This window comes from Gymnodraco acuticeps, unplaced genomic scaffold, assembly GCF_902827175.1.
Source record: "Gymnodraco acuticeps unplaced genomic scaffold, fGymAcu1.1, whole genome shotgun sequence".
NCBI lineage: Eukaryota > Metazoa > Chordata > Actinopteri > Perciformes > Bathydraconidae > Gymnodraco > Gymnodraco acuticeps.
The window spans coordinates 1220149-1244960 of NW_022989947.1; the positions used below are offsets into that span (position 1 = coordinate 1220149).

General features: G+C 40.9%; 1 protein-coding gene across 2 annotated transcripts; it reads right to left on the reverse strand.

The window, feature by feature from the left end:
* Nucleotides 1–263: 263 nt before the first annotated feature.
* Nucleotides 264–23974, reverse strand: cgnb (cingulin b). Of its 2 annotated transcripts, XM_034210404.1 has the most exons (21): nucleotides 23821–23974; nucleotides 19178–20328; nucleotides 19013–19101; nucleotides 18844–18913; nucleotides 15077–15138; nucleotides 13915–14047; nucleotides 13628–13840; nucleotides 11042–11190; nucleotides 10574–10600; nucleotides 9933–10038; nucleotides 8782–8982; nucleotides 8504–8602; nucleotides 7570–7827; nucleotides 7319–7489; nucleotides 6510–6671; nucleotides 6280–6369; nucleotides 6097–6180; nucleotides 5896–6014; nucleotides 5624–5732; nucleotides 1721–1884; nucleotides 264–1524 (listed from the first exon to the last, which is right to left on the reverse strand). In XM_034210404.1, the coding sequence occupies exons 2-21, from the start codon at nucleotides 20297–20299 to the stop codon at nucleotides 1392–1394; spliced, it is 3561 nt and encodes a 1186-aa protein (XP_034066295.1). In that variant the 5' UTR covers nucleotides 20300–20328; nucleotides 23821–23974; the 3' UTR covers nucleotides 264–1391. The 2 variants fall into 2 exon arrangements, with proteins under 2 accessions (XP_034066295.1, XP_034066296.1); XM_034210405.1 differs by lacking the exon at nucleotides 10574–10600.
* Nucleotides 23975–24812: the final 838 nt, after the last annotated feature.

Below are 24812 nucleotides of genomic sequence, written 5' to 3' on the forward strand. Positions count from 1 at the left end.
AGTCAAGTGGATATTTTTTCTGAGTTACTCTTTACTTTTAAGTATGGTTTAATGTTGAGCTGCAGTGGGATAAAAGTAATAAAAGAGGAGGGTTAAATTACTTAACAATTGTGTGGCTAGACTTAAATTGCCTCATATTATGCAATATCATTTATATAGTCTCATATTCGTTTCAGATTCATTTAGGAGGGGATCTACTTTTATAAATATGGTGCCTAACATTAATATAAAAAAGATTAGAGGTTAAGGAAATGAGGAATAAATACATAATACCTTTTTTAATGTACACACAATCCAAAATGTACTTAAAATATCTTTAAAAATGCAGCATAATAACCATATTTCTACATTTAAAAGCCTATTAGCAACTTACTACAATTGCCCAATTACGAATTTTAAAAGTGGCATGTTACAAATAACACCATCAAAATGTAACTTGGATATTCAAATATACATTCATAAAAGCCGGGTGCAACAAAGACAAATGTGAAACGCTTTCAAATCTAAGCAAATTATTATTTCAAGAGGAATGTACAGAAGATGCAAGCGCAGGCAAGCATATGAAATACTATTTAAACCATTACAGCAGCATTTACACAGAATACATGCAGAGACAACATAGATATGAATCTACTTTTTAAGGCATTTGAGTGAAAACATGCACATGAATGAAGCTCAACAATATATAAACCCACATCAGAAATACAGTGGTTAAAGTACAAAGGTTCATAGAGAAAAGATTCATCTCAGAGGATACACAGTGCTACTGTACGCATATTTGATTGTCTTGAGTAACAGGTAAGCTCTTACAGTGTAAAAATATAGGCTCAGTTTAGATGGCCCCTTGTCACATTCAACGTAAAAAAACTAAAACATAAAGTCACTTTCAATACACGAAGAAACACTGACAGATGTAACTTATCATGCACAAGCAAACACAGATATCTGACTGGAGCAGCAGGAAAGACATATCTTATAAAGTAATTTTTTTGGTTTAAATCGTTTGAATTTGCTAGTTTAGTGAATATAAACCATGCTACAGTAATATGCTACAACAGTAGTTTACAGTACATACACACAGCAGAGAGTCTTTTTGAAGAGATTCAATTGGGAGTAAAACCTTGTACAGGCTCTACCTGTAACATGACAGCAATCATAGTCACAGCTGAAGGCTCATCAAATGCAATCTAATTATCCTGACAACTTCTCTCTGTTGGACTGCTAAAAATAAATCCCAAGAAGAACTGCAAGGCAAGTTTGTAGTGCATGGCAACCGAGTTCTTCACACCCCTTGATAACCTGAGTTCCTCTCTCTGATAACAATCTCACAAGTGTTTGCACTGGAGAGAAAAAAAAAGGTCTTTTTATAGGTCTTTTTAATGTATCTCCCTCTAGCAGTTGCTGGTCTGTAGGTGGCTCTCGTTGAGGAGGGAGGTGATGTTGGTGTCATAGAAACCGTCCTCATCCTCAGAGCTTAAAGTGGAGGAGCCCAGAGCGGTGCGATGTGTTTTCTGTGACTTCCGCCTGCAAACATCAGAAAGAGACTCAGTTCTTATACTTTCTTACACTTCAGCTCAGTGAAAACAGACACGTGTGCAGCTAGTTACTAGAGTGCCACCTAGTGTAAAGAAGACACATGGTTTTGATATAGTCAAAAGCTGACAGTTAATAATTCTCATATTGTATGTGGAAAATCAACATTATTTCATCACATCCTTACTTTAGTTCAGTCTCCAGGGCTGAGACTTTGGCATGCATTGCCTCCTGAAGCTCCTGCTGCTCCTCTAGGTCCCGGAGAACCTTCCGCCGCACTCCCTCCAATCGCTCTACCTCTCCCTCGCTCTCGTCCACCTGCCGCTTCAAGGCCTTCACACGCAGAGACAGCTGGAGACGGAGAGGGAGAGGCAAGGGGGTTAGAGGGGAACACAGGAGGCAACAGCTGGAGACGCGAGGGAGGTGTAGGCAGGTGTGTGGGTTTGTAGGGGTTATGGTTATATATAAAGAAGCTGGGGCAGCAGGAACATTATAGAGAGAGGGAGGTGGGGGAGCGTGGTGGGGACTGAGTGAGGTTGTGTGCGGGTCAGGAGGAGGAGCACGAATGAGATTAGTGTTTTGTGAAATAGGTACATGTAATCAAGCACTGTTTGAACTATGTTAATGATTAAACAAGTGGTGTAGGTCAATCACTTCATAATTGAACTTGAGATGGTTAATTAGTACAAACACAGTCCGGAAACATCCACAGGAAAGTATCTTCAAGACAGTTATTTTCAGCTGTCTGACATTCAGAAAATACTTTGGAAAATACATGTATTTGCCTTGTTCCTCAGAGTTCAACCCAGTCTCACGGCATTTCGTGTTCACCAACACGATTTTTAATCTATTGATTCGTGTTCACCAACACGATTTGCCCCTTTTTTTCGTGTTGCACAGCACGATTTTAAAAGCAATGTATTTCTACTGCCTGCAGCACGTCTTTTTCTCCGGTCGGGTCGAGGAAGACCGGAAGCTGTGTGGTTCATAAAAACATGTTCTTACTCAATATCAAGCCACAGTTATTGCTTTTATTTGAAATCGTATAATTTCTTCTTTTGTTGCCGTCTGTGACGAAAATAAATAGGGCTCAGAGCCTCAGGATACTGAAATCTGTAATTTTTAAATCTTTTTTTCCTTCCAATTTGTTATTCTTTTCAAAATAACACACTGTTATTTACTCACCAATAACACACAATTATCCTTGCTTTTATTTATTGGTTTAATTCCATAATCTCGGGCTTTTTTGGCGTCCGTCAGGAACTGAATTTCAAAATAAAAATAACCGGAAACAGACGTAGGCATTTCGAGCGATTACCCAAGATCCTCAGCTATGGTTTTAAGCTCGCTTATTGGATGTTTTAGCCGCAATGCATGCTGGGATTTGGTGTTTATATGATATGAAATCCGGAAAACATTTTAAAAGAATAAAATAATACTTAATTCCGAGCGCTCTTGCTTTTCTCTTTTCTCATCACATAACGGCATTGTAATACACGGTTCGGCTGCATTGTATATTACAGATCTGCCGTAGTTCTTTATTTATAGAGCCCTGATGAGAAGACCTTTGGAAAAACTGAGAAAATGCCGCCGAAACTGAATACTTGACGTGGATCATAAATATATTCAACAATTAAACAACATCTTCAATTTCTCTTCACACAATACGTCTCCTTGCAGTATCAACACTAATTCGGCTGACTTTTACATTTGATATAATTCACAGATAGGTTATATTTACACCATAACGGTGCACAGACTTGTAGTTTTTAAAGATATTACTGATTTTCTTTGAATGTAAGAATGTAAATACTGAGTCTGAAATAGTATAGCAATATGCTGTAAAATTATGTGAAAGCATGCATAAAACTACACATCTTCAGATGTTGTACGAAAACATAAGTGTCCTACACTAATAATACAACGTTATTATGGCTGTGTGTACCTTGTGTGCACCTCCTAGTGGTTAAAGCACGTTATTGAATTATTGTGTTTTATTTGATTAAAAAAATATTAAGAGTACATACTTTCATAGGAGGAAAGTATAAATATAGAATATAAAAAACCAAGAAGATACTATAAGTGATCTCTACAATAAAACAGTTTAGAGCAGAATGTACAAAGATATTAATAGGAGGAGGTGCAAAACAGAAAAACAAATTAACCTTTATTTAAACATTAAATAACAGATTAAGGTCTTCTTTTAAATAAGAAAAACACTTTGGGGGTATCTATCTACAGATAAATATTAAGCCTGACAAAGTACTTAACGTCTAATATATTACTTTCCTGCAATGTTAACTATGTTGAAGCACTTATTTTAACTGATATTATACATATGAATTATACTCTTATGTAGATAGAATAAGAAATGTGCAGAATATGACAGTTTAATGGTGGAGGTACACACATATTGATAGATGTCTTGTAATGCACTGTTGAGGAACCTGTGACCCAAGTGTTTCATTCATTGCATAACTACACCGTAGTTGTGTATATGATATGTCAATAAACCTTTGAAAATCTTGAAAGGGATGTGCAAAATAGCCATAATATACAGTCTTTAATGAACTATTAGTAGAGAATAACGAGTAATGAATATACTTTATTACTCGTTTCCATTCATGTCAATTGCAGATAAATGTTTAGTCTTCTCAAGCACCAACTATCAAATATCTCTCCTGATTGTTGGCACTTGACAATCACCTTACCTGAATGTTACTCAGGTGTAACTAAAGTCTGATTTAAGGGTTGTTTATATTTCACATAATTAATCAGAATCTGCAAAGTAACTCAAATAAATGCAGTGGAGTAAAAATACCAGGTTAACCTCTGAATTGTAGTGGAGTAGAATTACAAAGTAACAAGCTGTCATGTGGGTATTAATGCTACGCATTATGGACACAAGCGATTTTCACCCATTTATTAATTATATGTTTTACATTTGATAACACCAATGTGTTTAATACTGGCAACTTCTAATTGTGGGAAAAACGAAAACGTTCAGTAGAGACGTCCCATAGAACATTTTGCGAAACACAATAGCCAGCATGTGTAGTTCTGGGGGGGCGTTCGATTCCAGTTTTGGATAGTCTGGCGTGGTTTCGTTCCATTTCACACAGCTGTTTGACGCTCTGCCTTATGGGGACTGTAGTCCTAAACGATAGCTGGGGATTATGGGTAGTGTAGTGTCTTCGGCCATCCTAAACTCAGAAATGTTGACAATCGCAATGATGCTCGAAATGTCCCTTATAGGCCTACGTCTGTTTCCGGTTATTTTTATTTTGAAATTCAATTCCTGACAGATGTCAAAAAAGCCTGATATTATGGAATTAAACCAATAAATAAAAGCAAGGATAATTGTGTGTTATTGGTGAGTAAATAACAGTGTGTTATTTTGAAAAGAATAACGAATTAGAAGGACATTTTTTTTTAAAAATACAGATTTCCGTATTCTGAGGCTCTGAGCCCCATTTATTTTCGTCACAGACGGCAACAAAAGTCCGAAATTATACGATTTAAAATAAAAGCAATAATTGTGGCTTGATATTGAGTAAGAACATGTTTTTATGAACCACACAGCTTCCGGTCTCCCACGACCCGACCGGAGAAAAAGACGTGCTGCAGGCAGTAGAAATACATTGCTTTTAAAATCGTGCTGTGCAACACGAAAAAAAGGGGCAAATCGTGTTGGTGAACACGAATCAATAGATTAAAAATCGTGTTGGTGAACACGAAATGCCGTGAGACTGGGTTGCAGAGTTAGATGAAAAGAAGAAGTGCTAACAACCTTTAGCTAATTTTAAACTAAAATCCAAACATACCCTTATTTGTGTCCACCTGATTTTTGCTTTACTGTGTGTGTCTGGTTATGTCTACATGTTTTACTTTCATTTAACTAACTACTTCTTCTACATTTTATTGTACTTTTACCACTCTGAACTTGAAAACGTCTCACATATTCTCGTCCAAACCTCGGGTTATTCCTTTGATCGGTTGGATCAGGATTTAAGCATCAGAATTGAGTGTTAAACCATCAAACACAAAAACAAACCCTAAAGATAATTTGCAATCTAATACGGATGTTTACCTGATCTCTCTGCTCTACATGCTGGCTTCTCTCCTGATCCAATATGGCGTTTAGCTCTTTCAGTTTTCTCTCCATCCGTCTCTGAGAGGCCTGGATGCTGGCCTTCTCTCTGCGTGAAGACACACAGAGAGCACATCATATAACAAGAATATAGTATAATGACACAATATCTCATCTCGTTCTAGGCACAGTTGCTTAATAGTAGCGTTTCAGTTAATGTACCATAAGTTATGACTTTGTGTACTTTGTCTCATTACACCCTGATTTTCTACCTTTCTTCACTGCGTAGTCTCTCTTCCAATTCTTGAATTTTGTTTTCCAGCAGGCTGAGTCCAGGTGAGGGCCGGGTCTGCCCCTCCATGTCCGCCACGCGGGACTTCAACTCTTTCAGCTGGGAGGGGAGCGGGACAGTGAGGTGAATACGTTGTGTGTACAGTATGAGATGTGTAGGCACTGAATCACAGAAACAGTACCTGTCTTTCGAGTGCGCTCTTGTCCATCTCCAGGTCGTGTCGTGCAGAGCGCTCCTGCATGAGCTCTGAGCGAAGCTGGTCCACCTGAGAGGAGAGAGTGTCGAGGCAGAGTAAGCAAACCTGTTCAATGATTACACAGAAATGCCTCCCGCTGATTTGCATGTGTATTCAAATACTTCGTGCCTGATCTCTGCTACGTGTGATGCGGTCGTTCAGAAGCTCCACGCTCGTCCTCTCCTCATCCAGTTCAATCTCCATTGACTTGATTTTATCCTGTGAACACATGCACGGATAAATAGATAAATACATCTCAATCTGCCTCTACTCAAAGCTGGATCTGTACTACATTTGTTGACATATCACCATGTCCCTAATTTACTTCAATCCCGACTTTCATGACCTCTAAGCCTCACCTCTAGGCCCCTGATCTCCCTGGTGCGGTCAGTGTGTGTGCTCTTCTCTGATTCTATATCACTCTCCACATGTTTGAGCCTGTTGTTTAGGAGATCTCTCTCCAACTGGGCGCCGTCTCTCTCCTCGCTGCACACCAGCAGATCCTTCTTTAGGCGGGAAACCTGAAATCAAGGTGCAGAGGAACATTATGCATGGGTTTTAAAGGTATCGTTTGCTGGGCATGCATTCTCTTTTTTCATACTGCCCTGTTACACTGTACAAACACTCATTTGCTATAGATGTGATGATGTGTAAAAAAACAACCTCAAAAACACTTGACCTCTATGCCAAATGTCCGCCTCCTAGGGTGAAAACTGTGGCCACCTAAGAGCTGTCCAAAGATAGAACTGCTGAATCCAAAAAGTTATATACACTCTCACACTGAGAGTATGATGAATACATATTTACATACTTATTACGCCTATAAATGCAAGTGTTTGTTTACCCATTGCATTACTTGGGTAAGAAATCAATAAAGAACAACCATCAACTTTAATGTCAATCTTTGATAAGATGTTGGTCAGGAAAATGTAACATCTACAATTCTGTAAAAACTGTGCAAAGATATCCAAAGGTTCTTGAGATATTACAGTCTGGACCAACCCGCCTTTCCTGCCGCTTGCAAGGCTAAACAGGCTTATGAAAGGCTTTAACAAGAAAAAGAAAGCTTAAAGATACCTTTTTAACTTGTATTCCAGAAAATGTATGAACTAAAAACTGTTTTCCTTTCAGGAGTTTTGGGTTTGATCTTCCCTCCATGTGTCCTCACCTCCTCCTGCTGGGCCTTGAGGCTGCTCTGAGCCCTCTGCAGCTCAGCCAGCCGGTCCTTGCTGTTTCTCTGGGCTTCCATCAGATCCTTCCTCGTGCGCTCCCTGTAGTCTTCCAGCTGTGACTGCAGGGCGGCCACCGACTGACGAGAATCTCCCATCATTATCTCCATCTGAAGTGGAGGAACAACGGTGAATCACAACATCTCAAGCACAAACTAAAACAAGACATCATTCTGACTCTGATAAACACCTCTTTGCTGATCTTCTCCAGGGCTCGGTCTAGCAGCCTCTTCTGCTCCTCCAGGTCCGTCTTGCCCCTCCTCAGCGCCTCCCTCTCCATGTCTCTGTCCTCCACCTGCCGGGTTAGCTCGTCCCTCTCCTTGCCCAGACGGGTGACTCCTCTCCTGGCCTCCTCCAGCTGAGTCTTCAGGCAGCGGTTCTCGTCCTCCAGAGCGTCCACCGCCTCCTCGGTCTCGGGGCTCCGGGGAGCGCTGGAGTGAAGCCTCGTCTGACAAATTGGACGAAAAACACAGGTGAACATGGAGCTAATGCATATGGACTCATTTGTGTTTGTAGCACTACCATACTGTAGGTAAATGGCATTTTGTGTGTGCGTATTTATGTGTCTTCTTGAGCCATATTAGCCCAGCAAACGAATCCATATTTTTCCAGTATTTTATAATTTGCCATCGCGCTGTAGTGTTACACCGGTTTGACATTTAAAATAGGTATCATGGCAACAAATAAAGTAAATATTTTCATATTAAAAAACAGTTTTTCCTTTCATAACTGCAAACAAACTCCAGACAAAAACATACTCCATATCCTCAACATATGTAGATTTCTTATGGTTTCGCCCCTACACAGATTTGTGTATGACTATGCTGGTCACATGATCATTTCACATCCAAGGTAACAAGATTATAGCGCTTAAAACAGCTATAATACCAGTTCCAACGCAGAAAGAGCACAAAGCGCATCTTATGCAAATTTATCTCGAAGGGATTATTTTCAGGGCTTACATGTTGTTGAGTTTTGTCTTTGTATCTAATGTTCTTCTCGGTTGGAAATAGAGTCTGCGTGGGCGGCCATATCTTTTGTTCTTGAACAGTATTTCAGTTTACATAATTTTGCATGCATGTGGGTGTATAGCTGTGTCTGCTTTTATATGTTTTGAGCAGTACCATGCGGGCCAGCCTCTCTCTGAGGCGAGTGTTTGTTTCCTGGAGCTCGAGGTTGGTGCCGTAGTCCACCACGGTCTTTCCTGAAGACCCGGCAGACGACTGCAGATGGAGCGGATTGAGAGAGAAAGATGGAGAATTTACATAATGTGCATACAACACCCAAACTTTCCATTACAATTGTGATAATCACCTATATGAAAGCGCTACTCATACATAGAATCCATTTCAATGTAATCTGTTACATCATGAAAGTCATTATTTTCTATAGACTGCCTTACCTCGTTCGCCTTTTCCAGCTCGGCCTTGTCTTTCTGCGACTGCTCCTTCAACTTTCTGAGTTCAGACAGGAGCTCGGCCTCTTTGTCTCCACTCGCCTTCTTCAGGGCTTCAAGTGCCTCTCTCTTCGCGTCTAACTCGCTCTTTTGCTTGTCCAGATCGGTGCGAGCACGCTTCAGATCATCATGGCAACGCCGGAGCTCCTTCGGATAAGCAATCAAAAGATGAATAATGTGAGTGTGTGTGTGTGTGTGTGTGTGTGTGTGTGTGTGTGTGTGTGTGTGTGTGTGTGTGTGTGTGTGTGTGTGAGTGAGAGAGGAATGTGCCGAGGGTGCATAACAATGTGTTTATAAAAGTATGTGGCAAGCAGTGGTGGAAAGTAACCAAGTATATTTACTCATGTATTGTAATTAAGACTTAACTGTTGCTGTACTTGTAATTCATTATTTTTTTGATGTGTTTGTAATTTACTTTAGTATTTCTATTTACTGCCACTTCATACATATACTCCGCTACATTTCAGGCAAAAAGTGCACTTTGAAACTCCACTACATTTCTTTAACACCCACAGTTACCTTGTAAATATAGAAACACATGATTTGCTGACATGGTATAATGCAGTACTGTACTACTAATCTCTACAGTATTTCTAGTATCTGACTACAATATTTTTCTGCATATAGAAAAACAGGATAATATAATAGCCATTGTAATATAATACTGTGGATATATCCATTCGGCATAACGAATACTTTGACTTTTGATACTTGAAGTACATTTAGCTGCTTATACTTCTGTACTGGTATTGGGCCATTGTGCAGATTGAGTATTTTTACTTTTTGTACTCCAAGTATGTTTTGATGCTAATCATTTTGTACTTTTACTTAAGTAACATTTTCATTCCATTAAATCAGGACTTTTACTTCCAGTAAAGTATTATAAGACCATAGTACTTTTACTTAAGTAAAGGACCCGAGTACTTCTTCCAACCCCGGTGGGAAGTGATCATTTGTGTGTGCAGCAATACTGAATGAAATTATAACAGCTTCAGCCACAAAAAAACACTAATCATGCTGTTAAACAGAAGAGATGAGCCGCTGTCTTTCACCCACACAGTGAGAGTAATCTGCCCGGTGACGGACGTGTGAATTACCTCTGCTAAGTTATCGTCAGAGGCAGGCATTTGTTTCTTCAGTGAGTCCCGATGAGCTTTCAGCTCCCCCTCAAATTCATCCTTCTCCAGTTGAGATTTCAGCAGCCTGCAGAAAGAAAGCAGATGTTAAAGAACACACAGAGATAACTGAAGCACACACACTCTGCAAGGCCATAAGCACACATGTGCCCACACCAAAGATAGCAGTTACTAATGAAAGCACAAGGGGATAAAACTACCACAATATAAACATCACCACATCCACAATCTGACTTTTGTTTGACTTACATTGTAGCATTACTTATATTGATATGCATGTTAATAAGCATTTCAATCAGAAAATGTATAAAGATTGAAAAACAATGATTGATCAATTTAACTTCATTAAGACACAATCAATTAAGGGGATTTCTGCATGTTGATTTGTTATATGAGTATGTTGAGTGATTTAGTTCATCGGGTTTATTATCACTGGATTACTGTAAATAGAAGGTTAACTGATCTAATGATCAAAATCATCAGATACAAAATCCACTCAGATATGTGAATTTCAGGGAACACATGTCAAGTTCAGATTTGCTTATTTAAAACTAGGCTAAAGTGTTCAAACCAAACACAGTGAGACTGACTGTCGCTCTCACATTCGACTGCTGCTGTGCATCCCGCTCCTGCCCGAGGAAGAGTCAAGTGAAAGAGTGCATGCATTAAAAAATAACTCAAGAGAAGACTGAACCAACAGAAAACAGTATATTCAATATGTCCACATATATTGTAAGGGTGTTTGATGCTTGACTAAAGAGCAGCTAGACATATAATCCTTGCAGTAGCCTTTCTGCAGTTGTTTGTATCTCTTGTTATGGATAGAAAGCAATGTTATGCCTCCGTAATCAGCTTTGTTCAGCGTGAGATCTTAGAAATATAAGTTTCTATCTGCAGGCTTTAAATGCTTTGATTTATCCACACATCTCATGGTCTTTGAACATTACTTTATTATTCTGCAGAGTTTTTGTTTCTTAATCCTTTGAAGTAAGATACAGAAGAATGTACGTCATGTATATAACAAGCTCACAATCGATTCATGCAGTTTAGAAAAGCCTTTAAACACTAACTCTTCTCTGGTGGTTTGCAGATCCCGTGTCGAGGCGTCCAGCTGATTCTTACACTGCTCTTCCTGATCTCTGCAGTTGTCCAGTTCTTGCTCCAGCGTAAACATGGAGGTGTTGACCCTCTCCCTTTCCTCTTCTATCTGCTCCTGGGACTGAAACACGGAGGCAGACAAACGCACAAACAATTATAATGTGACTCATATAAGACAAGGTAATGTATTCCTCAAAGAACAGACATCTTTGGTTTAATGCCTTTTTGTCTTCAACTTTTAAAAAGGGCCCTTTTATGCTAATCCTCAGGTTCATATTTGTATCTTGTACATGTTTACATGCTTTAATGTTCAAAAAGCTCTTTATTTGTTCTCGTACTGCCTGTGCTGCAGCACCTCTTTTCACCCTCTGTCTGAAACCAGAGCCCAGTCTGCTCTGATTGGTTAGCTAGCCGGCTCTGTTGTGATTGGTCAACCGCTATGAAATGTCACGCCCTTAGCCTTGACGAATGTGTTGTTGTGCTAGCCGATAGAAGTGCGAGGGTTACATAATGATGTCACTATGTCAAGAAAGTAAACAAAGAGGAAAAACTCCCTCATGAGGGAACTTTGGGATTTTAGCCTTCGCAGACCAATGACATGCTCAAAAACCTATAAAACACACTACAGGGAAGGGAAAACCCATGTTGTTATTTCACAGTAAGAAATAACAACATCAAATATCGCACAAGATGGAGCAGGCGTCACAAACAGCGATCCGACTATTTTAATCCTCCTCTCACCAAATAAATCGGCACACATCAAAAGCAGCTGCCAACCGGTCCGCTTATTTCAAGCTCTCGGGCGGAATGACACTTTTTTCCTGACACTGCTGATACTGTTTCCAAAATCTGCCTAATGATCTATTCCTGTACATACACATGCTTCATATTTCCTCTACACCACATCACTGCACAAATAGTCAACTGGCAGAAACTCCACAATAGAAACTCAACTGGAAAAGTTTCACATTGCAATCACAAGCAGAGAAATTCTCTTTTCTCCCTCTGCACACTGGGCTGAGCCTGACCTTGTGATGCCCTGACTCGGTATTTGAACACTGACATTGTGCTGACACATATAACGGAATGACAAGTGAAAGACGGCGTGTATAATGGGGTGGATGCAACATCAAAGCTCGATTTAATATCGGCTAAATAACGGATGCAGGATGCACAAATAGCCTGACAGGAGTAAGCTGACTGTTCTCCCACTACATCAGTACAAAGAGACCCTCTGCATGTTTTATCTATTAGAAGACGATGGTGCAACAAACAATAAATACTGAGAATTCTTCATTGTGATTGCTGCACTGAAGGTTTTGCCGTTGCCATCAAAGAGGTTATAATCCTCCCTGGTTATTTGCTCGGTAATCTGCAGGCTCTTTCTTTGACAGTGAAGCAAAAATAATGAGGATGAATACATGAGTGAAAGTGAAAATATCAGTGTGCAAGTTTATGATGAATTCTGACAGACAAATATCAAAAGCTCACAATAAAACTGAGGTCAACTCCTATTTCCAACCAAAACGCTGAATGCTGAAAAAGACACAAAACTCAGCATACTGTCTTTCACTTGTTCATTTTTAAAGTGCCTAGCATTGGCACAGTCAGTGTCTTTAAAACTTTCTGGAGGGTAAGAAAGCTGCTGAAATGGACCTAAACAAACACATAAAACAGAGGGGCAGCTGAGCCGTTCTTTTTAAGAGCTAGTTCTATTTCTCTAGCGTGTCTTGCTTGTTCTTTGTTCACTTTATTGAACCACTCGTCCAGTGACATCAGAGTTACTAAACCAACACTTTGCTGGTTTGATTGAACCAGTCTCATCCCTTATCAAAAGACCTGCACATACTTGAGAGATATTTCATCATTTGAAAGCATTTATAAGGTTGCCGATAAGAGTTTAAGTGACAGACTTTATTTTACTTTTGATAAATAATAATATGTTTGCTGATGAAATATTCAAAGTCTCTTGAGTCTTTTTTCACAGCTGCACAATTTTACTCTATCTGTCTTCAGCATTTTTAATCTTTCCACTAATACGTTTAGCCTGACTCTCACTACAGAAGCACTGCTGTAGAAAAGACCCAAGAGGAAGTAATAAGAGGGAAATGAAAAATAATATCCTAGTCATCTATTTCCTGTCTGATCCAAATCCTTTTCTCTGGCATATTTATGAATTAAAATACAGGTGGAAAAAAAGGGTTGGACAGGATCATCTTTTTGGATGCCAGACATTTTCTTCTCTAGCTTTCCTCCCATCTCTCAACGGTGCTACATATAGTACAACATTGCACATTTGAAATAGATTCATCTTTTTATGAAAAACAAACTTCACAGATGAACTTTCTTTAGAGTAACCTAGAAATATTATCTTCTCAACCTCTTTTGGTTGTGGCTGAAGCTGTTATAAACTATTCAGATCTGACTTAGAAAATGAATGACTGCCTCTCAGGGATTCAATACTGCTGCACTGCAGTTCAAACCCAATGACACATTTTGGGCTACAACTTTGGGGTATTTGACTACATGAGCAAAATGCAAAGGCATGTGCCCCCCACCTGTGTGACCTGCTCCATGGTGGTCCTCAGGTTGTCCATGTCCTGGCTGTACTGCTCCCTCAGAGCCTCCATCTCTCTGTCATGGCACTCCACCTCCTCCTTCAGCGCCCCTTTCAGGGCCGTCAGCTCCCGCTCTCGCTGGTGTAGAATCTCCTCCTGGCGCCTTCGTAACATGTTCGCCTCCGACAGGTCGGCCTGCAGACTCATCACATCCTGCAAAGAGAGATGGAGACAGTCAGACAGACAGAAGAGAGGTCATGTTTTTCCGTGTCCAGCAGTGTCAGTACCGTCTGCAGAGAGTCTGAGTGAGGAGAGTTTTCTGAAACCCTCCTCAGATCCTCCTGAAGCTCGGCCAGCTGATCTTCCTGTAGCCGCACACGAGACTCCGCCCCCTCTCTGGCCATACGCTCCTTGGCAAGTCTACACACACACACACACACACACACACACACACACACACACACACACACACACACACACACACACACACACACACACACACACACACACACACACACACACACACACACACACACACAACACACACACACACACACACACACACACACACACACACACACACACACACACACACACACACACACACACACACACACCACACACACACACACACACACACACACACACACACACACACCACACACACACACACACACACACACACACACACACACACACACACACACACACACACACACACACACACACACACACACACACACACACACACACACACAGTATTGTAACGCCAAACACATTAACAAGCCCATCAATCGTGTAATAGTGAAATTATCCTTTGACAAAGCAGCCACATGACTGATAACTGGAAACTATTGTTGGCTGTAAGTGCAAACACTCTACATGCAAACCCCCCCACATACACACCAACAAACAAATAAACAAACTAGCTATTGGAAAAGTAATCAGATCGTATTGTCATACTGATATTTTGTACAAACTGTAAAGTCCACTGAGACAAATGTAACATTTGTGATATTGGGCTATATAAATAAACATTGATTGATTGATTGATCGTACAATTAGTTAAAGGAAATACCATGGTCCTGAACTGAAAATGTTACCCAAGTAGTCATTCAGAAGCAACATGTACTTTTAAAAGTACGTATTATGCAGAATATCTCTTCTCACAGTATTATATTATTATATATATAGTATTCAGTTTTTATCCATAATAAATACAGTCTTTTAAACTTGTAGTTTTTCATGTTGAGCTAAAATGACTGTGTAGCTACATAGTAGAGTACTACATCAAATCATTTGGCATATCATGTGCTATTTAGTGAGTAGCTAGTAACTGTGAGTGATACATAATTGTAGTGAAGTCAAAAATACACGTTTCTAATGCCTAATACTTAAGTACAATACTCTATTAAAGGCAAATCACCCCCCACACACATAAATCCTCACTCATTGTGGACTTGTTTGAGTTGCTCCTTGTTGTAGCTCCCATCAGATCCTCCCTCCTGTACCTGTACACACACACACACACACACACACACACACACACACACACACACACACACACACACACACACACACACACACACACACACACACACACACACACACACACACACACACACACACCCACACACACACACACACACACACACACACACACACACACACACACACACACACACACACACACACACACACACACACACACACACACCACACACACACACACACACACACACACACACACACACACACACACACACACACACACACACACACCACACACACACACACACACACACACACACACACACACACACACACACACACACACACACACACACACACACACACACACACACACACACACACACACACACACACACACACACACACACACACACACACACACACACACACACACACACACACAGGTGAGAGAGTTAAAGAGGACACAGAGGAGGACTGGAAACATTGCAACAGAGTGCCAACATCGACCTTGCAAATACATTATTTGGTCTGTATTATGTGAAACTTTAAAAGAAGAAACCCTGTCTCGGATTCCTTGCCCTAGATTCTGACAGTCAGAACATGTTTGGGAGAAGTGGCCCTGCCAGTGTGCTTGCTCAGACATCGTCAAAAAAAAAAGACAGTCTCCTCACATTAACAACTCTTTCTGACAGGCTGCAGGGGAGCAGAGCCGGAGCGGCGCCCACACCGCTCTGTAGCTCTCGCTCTCTCGCTGAAAATGAGGTGTAAGAGGCGCAGCCTGCCCATGAAACCTCTCTTATCCTCCTACACACTCATTACAGACGCACACACAGAAGCAGTGAGACAAAGCGGGGATCACACACAGCACATTCCTTAGTCATCAGCAATAGATTACGAAGATGAGTTTTGTACAGATTTGTTTCATTTCTTTCCCTTCAGGACAGTTTGTAGATAATCCCGTTCTGGGACATTTCAGTCCCTCTCTGTCCTCGTAAAAAGATATAATTAACTAAAGATAACATCATTGGGAATATGAATATGTTCTTTGAGTGAATTGCATCAGCTGTATCCTTGTGTGTTTTAATCATCCACAATGAAAGAGACTCTCCTGCCCTGCAGTCTTAGCAGAATGACTTGATGTGATTACAAAGTAGATTCAATTCAAGTCTGATCAAAAACAGTAGATGAGTTAATTTTGATATATTCACAGCTGAGGTTCCCAACACGGGGCCAGAGCCCACACAAGGGTTCGCTAGATACATTTAGCCAGTCATCAGTGAAAAAACATGTTTGTGCTGTGAAAATGTTGGATTCTTGTTCAGACGTTTCTTTTTTGTTTTTCTCATGATTTACCAGTTCATTTCCCTAGGTTGGTTCTGGGAGTGTTTCTCAGTATTCTTTATTTATTGCATTTCAAATGTTTTGATAAACATTGTTCTAATTGTAATTTACCATTTCAATCTCAATCTCAATTACAAAATACCTATGAGCCTCAGCCACCATTTCCATCGAGTAGAAACCAATAAGAATGGTGGTAAATTCATCCACATATTTGTAAGCTCAGTGATTGAATTTGTTGTGCAGAAATGCACCCTGGGATTCGTAGTTAACTTATTTCCTTATCCCCCATTTTTATGTTCACAGACTTGTACTTTTATAAAAAGACAGAGATATTTTAAAAGTTGACCTTTGGATAATTTAACCAGGGTGGTTTTGTGCTAATCCAAGTAATAGAAGAATTTCGGCGACAACCCACATTATTTAGGTCAATTTGATATAAATAAAACATCCTTATTAGGAAAAATCACTCTTTGGTTGGACACAACCTTTGAACTACCTGACTAGGGATAGCAACTTAGGGATAAGTTTGAATGCTCTTTGTAACTCTTTAAAAAAATACAGAAAAGAGGATTAACATTAACTCGGTGCAAATCTCCCACATACTAGGTAGCCTCTGATCATCAATTAACCAGGCGAACAAACAGGCTGTCAGTGTAACCCCATCTCTCTCCCACTAACACACATGGACTGGCAACACTACATCAGACCAGACACACACCACCAGCACTTAGAAGGAGCCACAGACACTAGTGGTAGGGAGGGATCTGAAGCCTGCCTTATGCAGATTGCACTCTTAAATCAGGCATTTCCGAGAGTTGTCAATCTGCCACTTGTTGTATCACAAATGCTTCAAAACAGGCTTTAGATTATCCCTTTATAACACACACACACTGCATTGATCTTATGCTTTGGCTTTAAACAGACAAAAGCAATGTTTTGGTTTAGAGGCAGAGCTGCAGAAAAAATAGCCTCAGGCATAAAAAAACAACACTGTAAACCCCTTCACCCTACATTTTGATGCTGGCTGTGGATGTCTCAGTAGCTGTTGTTGCCTCTAAAGGGCGTGAGATGACTGCTGGATTTGAAATCTGGCGCTTAAAAAGTGGACAGTCATGAAAAACATGGAGGTTTTGGTACAACAAGACCTCGCCTATAGGAGGATCAGTCCCATCCTGCAAGCCAACCCCCAGCTGGTGCAGGGTTCCAGTCCAACTCAATTATTGATGGCTCTCAATGACTGAACGCTCCACACACACTGAGCCCTCAACAGCTTTCCTCTGCAGGTGCATCGTTGCCAAGAGACAAGACGTGGCAAACAATTCCCAGGCAGCGGCGGTCACAAACACACGGAGAAGCACATAACAAGGGGTCATGTATAATCAAGTGCATGTAATATAAGAAGCTAAGGACTCACATGAATAACTATTGTATGTAGATTTATGCAAAGTGGTGCAAAATTAAAGCAAGTAGTGTGCTTGTGCTCATAAAAAAACATGGTGCAATCTATCTAATAAGGTGTCACAGGAGCTCAGAGGTGCATAGATGTGGTAGCACAAATTGAGAGAGGACTACTCCGCACGCTCCTTAATTTTGAATTTGTTTGGTCTGACAAAAGAGGATCCTTGGAGACAGAGTAGAGGAAACAGGAACTTCATATCCTTAGTAAAGAGGCCAAGCTGCTAACCATCTGTTAGCTTCATTACAAGATGCCCCTCAGACACCACCATCCAGGACCCACACCACAAAAGCTCCTTGGATTATGTGCTTTGGTAAATGTGTGCAATTCATTTTTGTTTTAAATAAAATATGTTTACATTTGTTTGTAAAGCTTTTATGTGATTGCTGGTAAGTGGGGAGATTTTAACTAAGATAGCTGCAAAAGAAAAATCAATGAGGACGGTTTAAAAGCAAGTACTGCTACTAGTAGTTTGAGATAAATAACAGCTTATCTTCTTAGCTTCTGGGGCAGATTTAGCAACCTTTAGACAGAGTCAGGGTAAGGGGTTTACCTGTTTACAATATTTATGCTAAGCTAAGATAACAAGCTGCTGGTTTGAGCAGAATATTAACCTTACAGACGTGAGAGTAGTAAGGACTCTCTGAAAGAAGAACAGTAATGTAAATGTTGAACTACTATAAGCACAAGCAAGCAAGCACAAGCAACATTTAAAAAAACAAAGCTGGAACTTAAACATTTTAAAACAGTGACTACGGCTAAATGTTTGACTCTAATAAACACTTGTTCATCAAGTTATTACTGTATCTATATTATATAATCCATTAGTAAAACACTAGACATATGTATAGATATGCATGTACAAATAGCTCATATTCCATGCATTGTGGTCAAAAAAGAGAAGGGTTTTAATGTGTTGTTGTACCTTAAAACTTCCCGTTGTGTCATAGATGAGGTTGACCTTTCTTTTCAGGGATCCCTCACTCTCACTGGTGCTGATGAGGAAACAGCGGACAGTCAATAAGATTGAAATACAGATGATATTCATATAAAGCAACACTTATTATAGAGAGTATATCATGCTTATAGTTTACCCCTCTTTAAGGATGTTGTAAATCGCCTGCTTCACTTGAGCTTCCTCCCCATTGGTGACCTCTTTGATTTGACTCCTCGGCGATATCTCCTTTAAACACAGAGTTAGCTGCGTAAGAAAACAATGCAACGAGACGATCTAATACCTCACAATCGCTGCTACTTACAGGCTTTTTCGCTAGAGCTGGATAGGTGTTCTTAGCAACAAACGTCCCCGGTGACTTAAAGCTCGTCTTCGGGGCCTCGAGCGTCTTCCCCTTGGAGGCAGTGCTGCTTCCCAGGCTACTGCTCGCTGGGGCAGATGACGCCAACGAATAGGAGGAGGTGGACAGAGGAATAGCGTAGGGATTGAACGTGGGAGAGCTAGGAGAGGGAACCTCAGCCTGGACATCTTGTCGAGCATCAAGACTTCTTGATCGCCTGCGCTCGTCAAACCTGAGCCTCTGCCTCGCCCCGGAGCGCCCCCTCGTCTGTGGGGCGCTGCTCGGGGACCCGCTGTTGAACTTACTGATGAGCTTGTTGATGGGAGCCAGGGAGTTTGTGTCGATCGCCGGGATGGGTTCCTCATTAGTTGCTGCTGGAGGTTCAGGGAACAACTCTGAGGAGGACTCGTTGCTCTGTTTCTTCCCACTGTATCTCCCCAAAGAGCCGGTGTAACCAGAGACAGGTTTTGGAACCCTTTTTGGTGTCACACCGTTTAATTTGACACGTTTCAGCCCTGCTTCGTTATACTCCTCGTCAGTCCTATCTCTGGTTTTCTCTTTTGCGTCACTTGCTGTTGCTTTGAGTCGGAATTCAGGTTTTGACCTCTCTCCCTGCCTCCCGGCTCCACCCTCCTCCTCCCCTTGTGTTCCTGCCTGCCCATCCCCTGGAGGTCTTTTATGTGGGCTCCCAAAGATCTCCCCAACCTCATCCTGCACTGGAGAAACAACAGGGGAGCGTGCTGTGCTTACAGCAGTGCTATAGGGGTTTGTTAATCCTGCCGGTTCTTTATTTATTTTGGGGAGGCTGTTGCACGGTGAAGGTGGCCCTGAGCTGGAGGTGGGAGTGTTGAGCTGAACCCCGTAAGAGTCGCCTTTCTGGCCATCTTTCAGCACCACATAGGGCTGTCCAGATATTCCCTGAACACGCACTGCCACCCCGTATTTACTGGAAGGAGGGGTTGCAGTGCTGCCGTTCACTTTGGATTTATCAGGGAAACCACCACCTGTGTCATGGAGGTCCTTGATGAAGCGGATCTGAACGCCGTAATCCACCAGAGGCTTCCTGTCAGTGGACGGAGAGCTCATGCTGACTTCCTGGTTTCTCTGCAAGCAGCCTGGTGAGACAGGGAGGGAAAACAGCAGAAATGCAAATCAGGTGAATTAGAGGAACAAGTCACAAAGAGACTGAACGAAAGTCTCGATGAAAAGACCCCTGAATTTCTCTTTTCAGCACCACAGAACTGCAGATGATTTAATACACATACTTATTGTTTTAGCTGTTGCTTTTTAAAGATAGTCTTAATAAGGATGACTCCCTAACTCAGATGCCTCCTTTTAACCTGCATGTATCACTTATTTCCAGGGGAAGTCACCCTGACTCTGCAAAAATACCCGACTGCTGATACACCGTGATCATGCTGACATATTCTCTTGCTGCTCTACTAGTTTAATTCCTTCTCAACCAGGCTTAATTATAGTAATGTCATGACAAATGTGCCACGCGGGATCTAACAAACTATTCGTTTTACTTTCTCCAGAGGGTATGATCAGACTAAATATATATTCTGCAGAACAACTAACCTAAGAAGTATATTTTGCCAAAAAAATTACTGAAGTACATTTCCCAGAGTAATGTAACATGTTAATATCTACGAGTTCAGTGATCTAACCCAAAAATATATTCCGTCATATTAAGCCAGTCCGTCAGCCACAATGTTAGTATAACCTAAGCATGTCCATCTTATTCGCTCTGAAAGAGGACCTTGGTGATGAACACTGTGAGGAGGGGAATACTCCTCTTATTGTCCCGGCTCTGTGGAGCATTAAACACTGGGGGCTATGTCAGGAATGGGCCTCCCCTCTCTCTTTCTCTGCCTTCGCCAAAGTCTCCACAGTCACCAGACTTCAGAGTAGACTCACTCAGGCGTACACTGTTTACTTTAAGCTGCGCAAGCACACATACACACAGATCTGAGAGGGGTTTTCGCAGACACATGCACCCTCTGGGAGCAGGTATCTGATCTAATAAGCATCGCTGCTTTTCAGTGGCAGGAAAGTATTGTGGAATCATGTTAAAAACACTTTGGCTGTCACATGAAAGTGCTGTTTCTCTTGAACATACATCTTTGTGTTTAAGCACTGCTAAAGCTGCTCAACAGGGCTTAGCATCGCACTTCAACCCCCTGTATGTTTCCTTTGCCCATATACCTACAGATGCGACTCTCACAGAAACTAAAATGTAACTCTGACTGGCCGCTGGTTATTGTGTAACGCGAAGCACCTCGACTTTGGTGAATCAAAGTCAGCCTTTGGTGAATCAAAGTCAGCCTTTGTCTTTCCTAAAAACATTCTTAGGATTCCAGACGTTCCCTTTACTCAGGCATTACGCGTGGTTTGCATTTGTATTAATAAGGACAGATTAAGAGGAAACTGAGAACTAGGGCAGCACTAACTGTAAAGCTTATACATGCGGAAAACTGTCCACATAGGCAGTAAATACAAAAGTGAAAAGACTAAAAAAAAAGACAGCGCAAAAACAAATTGATTCCCCCAGCCTAACATATCAAACAAGCAGGTTTGCAGGCCGTGTTGCACACTGGACATCAAAACTATAATATGAAGGTTAAAAAAAGCTAGCCCTCAGCTATGTTGGAAAACCTTATCTAAGGATAATGTTATTGTCTATTGTTAAGCCCAAGGCTGCTAATCACTGGTCACACAGAAACTCAGGTGTAAGTATGTTCCCTGGGTAAATACAGATTTCCAGACTTGGTAGTTGTGTAATAGCCAGTAGCTGAGCACTGTTTGGTGACAACTGGTTCACCTCCTCTACAGCTCTTTCTTGTCACAAGGAATGGCTGTGTCTACAAAGAAACAGGAATGTCATGAAACCGGACTTTCTGCCATCTCTCTTCCCGTTCCGCTCACAGAGCTCACTTTCCTCTGGCCATGTTCTGCCACCCTGTGACTGCTGCCACTCGTCTGATCTTCTACTTTCTCCCACACTGTCTCCTGTCTTTGGTATGTGAGCAGGAAGACGCGCTACTTTGACACTAGGACTTAGAGAATGGTATATTATTAGATGATGAATCAATAAAAAGAGATATCATTGGACAGAATTACTAGAATTTGTATAATCACATATCAAAAAGTCATTTTTGTGCTAGTTCTAATAAAGATGTTCTGCTTTCTCTGTGTTATATCTGTGCAAATTAAATATCTTTAGGATTTTGGACATAACAAACAATTAGATGAGATCATCTGGAACTCTGGAAAAGGATGATTGATATGTGTCACTTCTTTAGAAATATTTAACAGAATGTATAAACTAATAATGAAAGTAATAATCAGTTGCGACCTAAATATATTTATGTAATCAATCTTTTTGTTAGAATTGTGTCAAATTAAATATATTCAAAATCGTCTTACACAATTACATGTATCTTCAATGCAACCGAGTAACACTTTGATCATCTCAGATGTATCTCTTCACATATGCAAAGACTTAATGAACAAACGTTGTTGTTAAGTACAAATAAATGATTTAAAATACACTATATAAACATATAAGTGATGAAATTCCTATAAAAACGTAATTAAATGAGAATACTGGACTATCATCTACAATTAAATGAAGCACAACATCCATGTTCAAACACCATTGTATTTGTGTTTGGTTAAATGCAGTAAAAACAGAAAGGCTAGACCTGTTGTTATCAGTATTGTTGGCTGTGTTGGAGACATAGAAGCAGCTTCATCTTGTGTAAAATAGCAACAACATGGAAACACTTGTCTTTCTTTAAAAGATGTATGTTTACCCAAACACCTTAAAAGAGGGCTTGAGGTGTTCCCCCAGACACAATTACTATTTCTGGAGCAATTCATATGAAAAGGTAACTGAAGATTATTCCCCCTGTTTTAACAGATGGGACGTTGTAAAACATAATGTTTGCACATATATGATTCTTATCTTACTGTTTAACTGGACTAAGCCACATACATCTATCAAATAGGAGTGTTTTATTAGCAGACGTCACGTTATTTACACAGCTGGTCTGACAAATTCAATAATACCATTTTCAAATTAATATCAAATAAAAGTACTACTTTATTCAGGGAGAGCATCAGGGCAGTGCACCTGTCTGCTCCTAGGAGAGTTGCGTCACACCCACCTCTCCGGTCGGTCAGTATCGGTGCGCGTCGAAACCTCCGGGTTGTTTACTGGGACCCCGAGCACAGTAGGCAGGTAAACAACCATAAAACCTACCCCCAGTCCTACATGAAGCGTTCCCCAGCCTTAATAACCTCTTTTATCCTCTTTACGCCGCGCAAATAGATCCAATTCTAGACAGCAGCGGAGTACACACAGAGCCGAGACCAAAAGCTTTGACAACACGCCTGAAAGCGCACAACAAAAGGCTTTCTGCGCCCAATTCTAGGTCATTACAAGGTTGCCAAATCAAACAACAAAGCCACAGGTGTCCATATCGGTTTATCCAAATGCTATTAAACGCTCGCTCAGCAAAATGGAGCTTACAGCATTGCACTTTCCCCACTCAAGTGGAGAGTTGATAAGCAGCAGCTGTGTAAATACTTGTTTACTGCACCTGTACAGATTATCCTATAACCGCGAAATGTTGCTCCCTCCTGCTTCAGTGTTCACGGCCGCTGCTCTGTACTGTTTGGTGGGATGAGAAGACCTTACTCAATGAACTGAGGACAGCGGGAAATGTCTCTCTCCCCCCCCCCCCCCTACCAGTGCAACCTGTTGCCAGAACATCGGATAGCCGTGGTCCCGCCTCAGGACCGAGCTGATTGGTGGGCGGCTCCCTTGGGGGCGGGGCCTGCTGTGACCATAGTTTCATCTCTGCATTCCATAGACTGTATATATAAAGCTGCATACACACACACACACACACACACACACACACACACACACACACACACACACACACACACACACACACACACACACACACAGGTTAATTAAATAAATAGCGTGTATGACACATTTCTGCAGTTGTTAAGGGAAATCATTTCTGAATCAATTTGAAAATGTAAACATATAATGATGTCTAATCCCAATGCAGATCAGGAGAAATACTGATCACTGCTGAGGCAAAACTAATTAACTATTGACAGGACAAAGGCGAGTCCAGTTAGATCACATGGTTTTCTGCTTTATAGCTACACTACAGCATATATGGCCTTTACATTGCATCCTTAACTTACATTTTGTTAGTTATACTTCTGAGACTTTTTGATTAGCGTTTAGTTATATTATCTTCACTTATACATCAAGAAGCTACTCCTGTGTTATATCAATATTCAGGGAAACTTTAATGCCACATTGAACTCACAGTCTTTGTAAAGACCCTAACACAACTTTATTAAACATCCAAATGATCTCATGATAATGTGGTAAGGGTCTACTGTAAATAACTATATAAGTTGGTACCCAGCACAATGAAAGAGGCACGCTGGAGAACATCCAAGAGTTTGACAGAACAGCTCCATTTAAACCCATGACAATAATTAATCAGAATTATTTATCTCGGGAGAATGTACTATCCACAATTGTTGAATTGTTAGCTTTGCT